Source organism: Wolffia australiana, chromosome 8 (assembly GCF_029677425.1).
Source record: "Wolffia australiana isolate 7733 chromosome 8, ASM2967742v1".
Taxonomy (NCBI): Eukaryota; Viridiplantae; Streptophyta; class Magnoliopsida; order Alismatales; family Araceae; genus Wolffia; species Wolffia australiana.
The window spans coordinates 16,044,166-16,054,255 of record NC_135842.1 but is presented as its reverse complement, the minus strand read 5'-3'; the positions used below and the strand labels follow the sequence as shown (position 1 = coordinate 16,054,255).

Genomic DNA, 10,090 nt, shown 5'->3' with positions numbered 1-10,090 from the left:
TTAATAATCCGAATTAATCTGATCTTATAATTAAAATTATCCTATTTTGAGTGTTTTGACCGAAAATATTTTAAATCAAAATTAAGTTTTTACTTAATTTTGATTAATTAAAAACATAATTAAGGTCTATTAATTGCAAAATTAATTCACTCTTGAATTAATTTATTAAAAATTGAATAAAATTCTTACTTGCTGCCTCCCTGTGGTTTGACCCCTTGCTTGCTCTATTTTGTATTTATTGATTAAGGGTATTTATAAATTTTATTTTATAAGTCTAAACATTCAACCAACGACATATTTACACATCATTTTTAGGCTTATCACAAGTCAGGGGTGGAACGAGTTTCCCATTAGGTACATGTGATGTATGAGTTAAAATATTGACTTAGAATCAATAATATGCGTCTGTATCATGGAGACCATGTTTTCCATGGTTGCACCAAGGTACATAACCCAACACTAGGATGATTTAGGGTATGGGTAACTGTCAAACCATAATCGCTAGTCTGAGTTAGTACTGATGCATTCAGAAATTATTGGAGAACTCTTCTTTGATATTTTATTGTATTGTCTAAAGACGTCATTCTATCTTGGCCAAAGACTTCTTGTTGCACTCAAACTAAGACTATTTAAAATCTCATAGTCAGAGTACAACTATCTATCCACAATATATCTTTGGCATCTATGGTCTATGGACTATGCACACAATCGTGACGTGAATCAACCTGATTGACAATTTGGTATAATACCATTCACATATTCGTACAGATTGATTCAGTGAACTCTTTCCACTAAAGAGCACTCACTATCTATCCTTAGTGTCATCACACTAATGGCTAGGGGACCAGCTGTACACATCATATAAGTGAGACTAGATAGTGTTTGTTATTCTAATCGGATAATTCAATATTCTTCTCAAGTATCATTCCAATAGAAATTTTCAGAACCATGCTTAAAGTCTAGCAATCTCTGTATTATGATCTCATCATAATACACTAAATCTGATCATGTATTCATGGACTTCATTATAAGCATTACACGTGCACTATAATGAATATGTTCTATCAATGAACATGGAACGAGATATGTAATGTGTAATTGGTTTGCCGACCACATAATTTCAATCAGTGCATTTATAGAGGGAGAGAGGAAAATCACAAAACAATTCTACTGAAAACCATTGTCATCTATCCCATCAAGTCTCAAAGTTTGTTTGGGACATGTTGTTCCCTAAAGAAGAGGGAGAAGATGGAGAAGAGAGATAGTGTGTGTGAGAGAGAGAGGAGGGTGGAGAGAGAGAAAGAGAGGAAAGAGAGAAGAGGGGGGGAGAGAGACATACTATGGAATAGAGAGAATAGGGAGGAGATAGAGGGGGAAGGAGAGAGAGAGAAGAGAGAGAAGAGTGAGGTGGTAGGAGATAAAGGGAAGAGAGAGAGAGCGGAAGGAAAGAGAGAAGAGGGAGAAGAGAGAGGGGGAAGGAGAGAGTGAAGAGGAAGAAGAGAGAGGGGGAAGAGATAGAGGAAGAAGAGAGTCGAGGGAAGAGATAGAGGGAGAGAGAAGAGGGTGGAAGAGAGAGTGAGGGGGAGGAGAGTGAGAAAAGGAGAGAGAAAGGGAGGGTGTAGGTACAAAGAGAAATAAAAGAGATAAGAGATAGAAAGAGAGAGGAAATAGGGAGAAGAGATAAAAGAGAGATAAAAATGGATGAGATAGAAAGAGTAACAGGAGAGAGAGAGAGAGAGTAGAGAGATGAGCAGCGGTAGAGAGAGAAGAGGGAGAGGAGAGAGGGGGAGGAGAGAGAGGAGGGAGGAGAGTTAGAGAAAAGATAGAAAAGGAGAAGAGAGAGAGATGAGATACATGGAGAAATAAGAGAGATAAGAGAGAGAAAAGAGGAAAAAAGAGAGGAGAGAGAAGAAAAAGATAGGAAAGAGAGAAACAGAGGAGGTAGCATATAAAAAGAGAAATAGGAGAGAGAGAGAGTAGCGACATAGGGAGAGAGAGTGGAGACATAAGAAGAGAGAGGAGAGGGAGGGAGAAGAGAGATAAAGAGGAGGGAATAGATAAGAGAAATAAGAGGGATAAGAGAGAGTATAGAGAGTAGAGAGATTACGAAGAATGATAAGAGATAAGAGTAAGAAGAGATAGAAGAGAGAGAAGAGAGGGGAAATAGGAGAGAGAAAGATAGAGAAAGAGAGAGAAGAGAGGAAACAGGAGAGATAGGAGAGGGGAGATATGAGAGAGACGTGAGAGAAAGAACAGATAGAAAGAAGGCCCACGAAGAGAAGAGAAATAAGAGAGAGACATAAAACATAGAAAGAAGAGACAAGGAGAGAAAAGAAATAAGAGAGAGAAAGAAAAGATAAAAGAAAAGACGGGGGAGACAAGAGAAAGAAGAGATAGAGGAGAGAAGAGAAATAAGAGAGAGAAAGAAGAGATAGGGAAGAGAAGAGAAATAAGAGAGAGAAAAAAGAAAGAGAAAGAAGAGGCAGGGGAGAAAAGAGAAATAAAAGAGAGAAAAAGAGAGAGAAAGAAGAGACAAGGGAGAGAAGAGAAATAAGATAGAGAAAGAGGAGACAGAAAGAAGAGAGAAATAAAAGAAAGAAAAAGAGAGAGAAAGAAGAGACACGGAAGAGAAGAGAAAAAGAGAGAGAAATAAGAGATAGAAAGAAGAGATAGGAGAGAGAAGAAAGAAGAGAGAGAAAGAAGAGACAGGGAGGGAAGAGAAATAAGAGAGAGAAAGAAGAGACAGGGGAGAGAAGAGAAATAAGAGAGAGAAAGAAGATAATGGAGAGAAGAGAAATAAGAGAAAGAAAGAAGAGACAGGGGAGAGAAGAGAAATAAGAGAGAGAAAGAAGATAATGGAGAGAAGAGAAATAAGAGAAAGAAAGAAGAGACAGGGGAGAGAAGAGAAATAAGAGAGAGAAAGAAGATAATGGAGAGAAGAGAAATAAGAGAAAGAAAGAAGAGACAGATGAGAGAAGAGAAATTAGAGAGAGAAAGAAGATAATGGAGAGAAGAGAAATAAGAGAAAGAAAGAAGAGACAGATGAGAGAAGAGAAATTAGAGAGAGAAAGAAGAGATAGAAAGAAGAGACAGGGGAGAGAAGATAAATAAGAGAGAGAAAGAAGAGACATGGGAGAGAAGAGAAATAAAAGAGAGAAAGAAGAGAATGGAGAGAAGAGAAATAAGAGAGAGAAAGAAGAGACAGGGGAGAGAAGAGAAATAAGAGAGAGAACGAAGAGACAGGGGAGAGAAGAGAAATTAGAGAGAGAAAGAAGATATAGAAAGAAGAGACAGGGGAGAGAAGAGAAATAAGAGAGAGAAAGAAGAGAATGGAGAGAAGAGAAATAAGAGAGAGAAAGAAGAGATAGAAAGAAGAAACAGGGGAGAGAAGAGAAAGAAGAGAGAAGAGAGCAAAGAGAGAGAAGAGAATTAAGAGAAAAAAGAAAGAAGAGAAATCAGATAGAGATAGAGGAGAAGAGAAATAAGATAGAGAAATAAGAGAAGAGAATTAAGAGAGAGAAAGAAGAGAAGAGAATTAAGAGAGAGAAGAGAAAGAAGAGAAGAGAATTAAGAGAGAAGAGAAAGAAGAGAAGAGAATTAAGAGAGAAGAGAAAGAAGAGAAAGAAGAGAAAGAAGAGAGAGAAGAGAGAGAAGAGAGAAGAGAAAGAAGAGAAATAAGATAAATAAGAGAGAGGAAGAAGAAAGAAAGAAAGAAGAGAGAGAAGAGAAATAAGATAAATAAGAGAGAGGAAGAAGAAAGAAAGAAAGAAGAGAGAGAAGAGAAATAAGATAAATAAGAGAGAGGAAGAAGAAAGAAAGAAAGAAGAGAGAGAAGAGAAATAAGATAGAGAGAAGAGAAGAGAATTAAGAGAGAGAAAGGAGAATGAAGAGAGAGAAGAGAGAGAAGAGAAATAAGATAGAGAAAGAAGAGAAGAGAATCAAGAGAGAGAAAGAAGAGAGAGAATAAATAAGAGAGAGAAGAGAAATAAGATAGAGAAAGAAGAGGAGAATTAAGTGAGAGAAAGAAGAGAAATGAGAGAGAAGAGAGAGAGGAGATAGAAGAGAAATAAGAGAGAGAAGAGAAATAAGAGAGAGGGTAGTGACTCTAGAGAGGCGGTGATAATGTCTTTACGCACACCGCGAAGTGTTTCGTGGTGCTGCCCGTTTTGAAGGGATCGATCCTTGTTCTTGAAATCGCCCCGGCCTATTTCTTGTCAAATCTCCATCCTCTCTCTCTCTCTCTCTCCATCTCCCATTCTCTCTGTCTCTTTCTCTCTCTCTCTCTCTCTCAGCCATGAGGGGCCCGGGTCTGTTCTCCGAGATCGGCAAGAAGGGGAAAGGTATTAGCCCGTTTAAATCTTTCGAAAAATCGTAGGTTGTATTCTGTTATTCATTTGCCGGCTTTGGTTTCAGATCTTTTGGGGAAGGACTACACCAGTGACCAGAAGCTTTCCTTCTCGACCCGCACTGATGCCGGAGTGGTACCAATCCCTAGGCCTACCTTGTTTCCATATTTCTTTTGTTTTTACTGATTCCTTGTTGATATTCTGTATGAATGGTCGATTTAGGCAGCTGTTTGGATGATTTTATTAAATCTTTTGACTATTTTTTGCATCTATTGTTGCTAGTATTTTTGTTTTGTACGAATATTTGCCGATATTCTGTATGAATGGTTTATTAAAGCAGCTGTTTGTATGTTTTTATTCACTTTTTCACTCTCTGTTGAATCTATGGTTTTTATTCTTTATATTTTGGGTTTTCATGGGAAAAATATTTGACTCGATTTTGTGGTTCTTGTGTTTAAGTTTGTTTCGCTGTACTGCGATCAAATACTGAATGTGCCATGATTAGCTTTTTATATATTTCCTGTTATCCGTTCTCATGTTCGCTTTCTCCTGTTTTTTTTTTTCCGCCACTGATAATTGTCTTTGAAGATGCAGGCGTTGTACCCTAAAGTGAATGCTTGCTCTTCGATAATCTGTTTTGCACCTTTCCAAATCTCTCGTCTTTGATTCTCTTGTTATTTTCATCTAAATGAGTCCATCCCGCGTTTGGCTTAAATTTTGTCCTGGCACAGATCCACCTTCCTTGTTGGTGATTTTTCTTGTTTGTTGAATCATGATGTGTATTTTAACTTATTGACGGCAATTTCTTGCTTGTTTTAAATTTTCAGCATTTTAAGTTGTTATGAACTTATCCTTGTGTTTTCATCCAAGGACGATTGATTTAAGATTTAATGTTGTAAGAATCCAACCGCCGTTGGTAATGTTAATCTGAGGGATGGGGGGTTGTATCAACTGGGACCATAGTCCTCTTAGGTAGAGATAAAATGAACATAGTTTTTTAATAATATTCACTTAATAACCAATTGAAAAATCCCCTGTTGTAATTAGGACTGGTTTGTCATTTCAGCTCAGGGGCAGTTAGTCATTTCTACTATGTTTATTTCCCTTTAAATTGGGCAGCCCTCTCTTTAGGAGGACAGGCCAGGAAGTATAATCAAGTTGGTTCTTCTTCCCCCTCCTTGCAATATCTATCCCATTGTTGATACGTCCCTGAGTGACGTCCATCCGGCCTGGGCCTCTTCTCTCGGCAATGATCACCCCGGTGTCTTCTCCCCCCTTCCCCATTGTTACGATCCTTATTCTTTGCTTTTCCCAAAAAAAAACGATCCTTGTTCTTTGAGGTTCAGAAAATGTCGTAAACTTGTGATACAGAAAAGGAAACGATCATAGTCTAGGAAACTATCTTGAAGATACAGAAAAGGAAATTGTGTGTAGCATGTCTGACGAGAATACACGAAGTGAGAGAAATAGGGAACACAAATTCCTGATGTGTAGGTATAACCAATGAGAAGAAATAGATGGTAAGCATTGGCCGCTTCAGCTGCTCTCTAGGTAGTATGAGGAAATCCGGACTGGAAATCTTCTTGCGCTACGTTGAGTTGGATCAAACTTCCATTGCACTTTTCTTGATGAAGGAAACCCCCGATACTCCACTAACCATCTTATTTATAGCCTCCAGTCATTCCCCACTTTAGGAGTACTGCTGGTCACTCGTGTGGTATTCCTCTTGAGCTTCTTCTTGTCTTGATAAGTTCTAAGTAGGGACTTATCACCCGTCCTCTCCCCAACAGGAACTTGTCTTGATAAGTTCTTGTCTTGATAATCAGTTATCACGAAACTGATTAATGCGCTGCTTGCTATTTTTTTAATTCAAAGAAAAAACCACCAACCTTTTGGTAAATAAGGTAGAGATGGTTCCTTTGATTTTTTTTATTTTTCAATCTAGTTTTTTGATAACTTAAAATTTAGACAAACCCGTAGATTCTTTATGCACCTTCTTAATGTGGTTTATTTGATCCAAAAAATGAGATGATCAAAGTTGTGCACTATCTCCTGGTAACCTAAGATTCCTCTTCATATTAAAAAAATGAAGCATTGACCTAAGAGTCCTCTTTCATGCTTCATTGTATGTCGTAGCTATTGATCACTAGGATTTTCTTTTCCGGTAATATCAAAATTTGGGTAGACATCCATACATGTATTCTTTTCCAAGTTTTCTTGCCCTTCCAAATTATCGATCCGTTTTTTCTTCCGTATGACGGATTATTATTGCATATATCCCCTCAACGTATAAACCTGAGGAATAATGCATACGGTACATTCTTTAGAGAAAGTTATCCTTTATTTTTTGTAACTATAAAGATAGATAGATGGATATAAATTGATGTCCGGACATATAGATCGATCTATGGATTGATAGGTAAATAAATAGATGGAGAAATTTCATGATAAGTCTGATATTTCGAATTATGCTCCATTTCTTGTCAACCATCGACTGACTGATGGCCTGTTGATCGCCGGGTGTGGTACTTTCGGCAGATATGAGATATTATTGGGTGTTCTAAGAAAGACAAGTGTATTCCTTGTTTAATGATTACTTAGATCTTCTTGCCCCATTTTTCCTGAAAACTTGTTTACTTAGACCTTTTCCCAGAATCATAAATTCTGTAAACGTTTTTTTTCTCATATAAGCTTTTATAATTAAGTTATTTATCTTGTAATTCGAAAGCTAATGGTTATTTAACATCCAAACCAGAGCCTCACATCCAATGCTGTCAAGAAAGGCGGTCTCTATGTTGGCGATATCACATCGCTGTACAAGTACAATAACACAACTCTTGAAGTTAAAGTGGACACGGAGTCAAATGTAGAAACCCTAATCCCCATCATTTTTTTTTATTTTATGAAAAATTTACTTATTTCGATCTAATTATTTTGATTGGCATTAGGTCACGTCTACTGTGACTCTGGAAGAAATTGTACCTTTTACCAAAGCCATCGCCACCTTCAAGCTTCCAGACTACAACTCGGGCAAGGTATTATAAACTTTATAAAGATTTGACTGAAGTATTGTTCGAGAATTCGATCTAATCGATCAGATCCGATTTGGTCTTCGATCAGGTTGATCACGGATAGGTTTGGTCGATGATTGGGGCCAATGAGATTGGTTGGCTATCTTGACCAAGCCAAGTAGATCAATAGAGATAATCGATCACATGTTAATGAGATCCCCTATGAGATCGTCTGATTGTCAGGCCCTATTGAGAGATAAAACCTTCGCGGAATGAAGGAAATACTATCAATTGCTTAGACATGCGGCAGCTCTCCATTGACGCATGGCAGTGCTATTGATAGTGATGGTGACACGTGGCATTTATCCTTCGATGAACATGGGCTTCTGATGTAGTAATCTGCCAGATCGACGAGATCAAAAAAGTTTGATTGGATTGACGATACTTGATTGGATTGCTGTAAAGATCGGATCAGCCCATGGAGAAGATTATGATCCAGCTTATCTGATCGATCAATCCATCAGATCAAGTTTTTTGGTCGGATTGATGAACACTAGACTGAATTACGAAGTTATATGATTATCTCTCTATTCAGCTTGAGGTGCAGTACTTCCATGATCACGGGAGCATTGCCGGAGCCGTCGCGTTGACTCAGACTCCTACCATTGACTTCTCGGCTACGGTTGGAGCCCATGGAATTGCATTTGGAGCTGAGGCTGGATTTGACGCCAGCTCAGGATCCTTCACTAAGTACAATGCTGGTCTCAGCCTGAAGAAGCCCGAATACATCGTCTCCATTTTACTGTAAGTTTTTTCCTCTTTCGTACCCAGAAAATTATACCAAGAATTTCGTTCAAAAAAAAAAATTATACCAAGAATTAGGGCTCAGGGTCGACGAGTGATGATTGGAGGATTATGATGGGCAATGATCGATCGTCGTCCATCGGTTGATGAAGAATCGTCATTTGCCCTTGTCTAAACATGGACGATTATGAAATAAAATATGGCTGATATAGTTCTGCCGTGCCTATCCAACTCGGTTTTTTATTTGAAAGGAATTTATTTTCAGACAATTCAAATTGACAATGATACGGTACTATAACAGAGATATATTAGATCTAAACAATAACTAAGAACCATAGTAACATTCTTTTTTCTTGAAGAGAAAACTTTTTTTTTTTGCTTTATGATGTTGAAAATAGAATCCAGGGTAGCATGTTTATGGTGGATGTTGATTGAAAAACGCTAACTGTGATCCTAAATTGTAAATCAAAAATAAATTAAAATCTATTGAATCTGATTCTCTCTCCATCTATAGGGCGGACAAAGGTGACACTCTGCGGGCCTCTTACGTTCACCACCTGGACGCGAAGCAGAAGACGGCAGCCGTGGCGGAGATCACGCGCAAGTTCTCGACCAATGAGAACGCGTTGACTGTGGGCAACCTCTATGAAATTGACCCGTTGACCTCGCTGAAGACTAAGCTCAACAACAGCGGCAAATTCGGGGCACTCCTGCAGCACCAGGTCCGGCCCAATAACGTTTTGACCATCAGCGGAGAATTTGACGCAAAGGCCCTCGACAAGAAGCCGAAATTCGGACTCGCCCTCGCCCTCAAACCCTGAGAACCAAGGCCTGCCCCAGGGGCAGAATGGTCAATAATTCACCCAAGTTTTGGACGAGGTTTTTCCGTTTGACTTTCCGAATTGTTTCGTTTATTCGGTTTGGGGTTCGTAATGAGCCGGATGTCATCGTTGGACCGGCCTGATTGTTCGGTGGAGCCTTTTTTTTTAGAGACATTTTCAGGCCTGATGTAAGTTCTCCGGATGATGGGAAACTAAACTATTCTTGAATTAGGCCTTTTCTCAGGAAAGTGAATGTCATTGTTTAATTTCCCATTATTTCAAAAAATGTCCCAAGTGAATGTGATTTGCTGAGATGCGTAGGGCTGGGTTTTTTTTGTACAAAATTGCCCATGGTATTTTTGCACAAAATATCTTATAATATACAGTGCATTGATTGTTTTCGTCTTTGTTGTAATCATAGGAAGAAGATGTAGAAGGTATGTACCGACTGCATAATATGTAGGGAACGACATCGTCTGACCGAAGTTCAGTCAGGGCAGACCAAACTATACTAACGGTCTGCCTGTTTAGGGTTGTACTAACAGTCCTCAAATTTAATATAATATTATTTAGGGGTGGACATGAACGGGTCAGCCTCAATCGAAGTGCACGCGGCACATCGATCCTATCATCTCAACTCTTTAACCCTCTCTTGCTCTCTCCATCTCTCACTTTTTACTCTCATTCTCTCCCTATCCCTCGCTCTCTCTCTTGGAGGACATGGGAGTGGAGGAAATCAAAGACTGAAAAATGCACATTCTATTATCTTTTGTAATATTGTTTTTTCTAATATGATAGCTTCTGTTAGGTACACAACATCAAACACTATTTGGCATCTGAGGTGTCATTCAGCTGAAGTCTAATTAGATGCGATGAGATGACCGAGTCTAGTAAATGCTAGCTACATTACATATTTTTCAATGAACATCCTATTTTCTAATTTTGACTTAAAATATTTTTCTAAGATTGACATTGGCTTTCACATAGACTCGCCAACCTGGGCCGTATTGTTCTGGATTGTCCTGGACGTGGACGATGAATAGGACGGGACAAATTTTGTCCTGTTCGACGTCTGGATTCAGTGCAGGGACGAGGGGCGGGTTGAATT

The 10,090-nt window shown here is 38.6% G+C and overlaps 1 protein-coding gene across 1 annotated transcript; it reads left to right on the top strand.

Annotated features, from left to right (window-relative positions):
- Nucleotides 1-4,117: 4,117 nt before the first annotated feature.
- VDAC2 (voltage dependent anion channel 2) lies at nt 4,118-9,248 on the top strand. Its single transcript, XM_078579648.1, has 6 exons — nt 4,118-4,340; nt 4,414-4,481; nt 7,102-7,212; nt 7,295-7,381; nt 7,953-8,161; nt 8,676-9,248. The coding sequence occupies exons 1-6, from the start codon at nt 4,295-4,297 to the stop codon at nt 8,980-8,982; spliced, it is 828 nt and encodes a 275-aa protein (XP_078435774.1). The 5' UTR covers nt 4,118-4,294; the 3' UTR covers nt 8,983-9,248.
- The last annotated feature ends 842 nt before the right edge of the window (nt 9,249-10,090 follow it).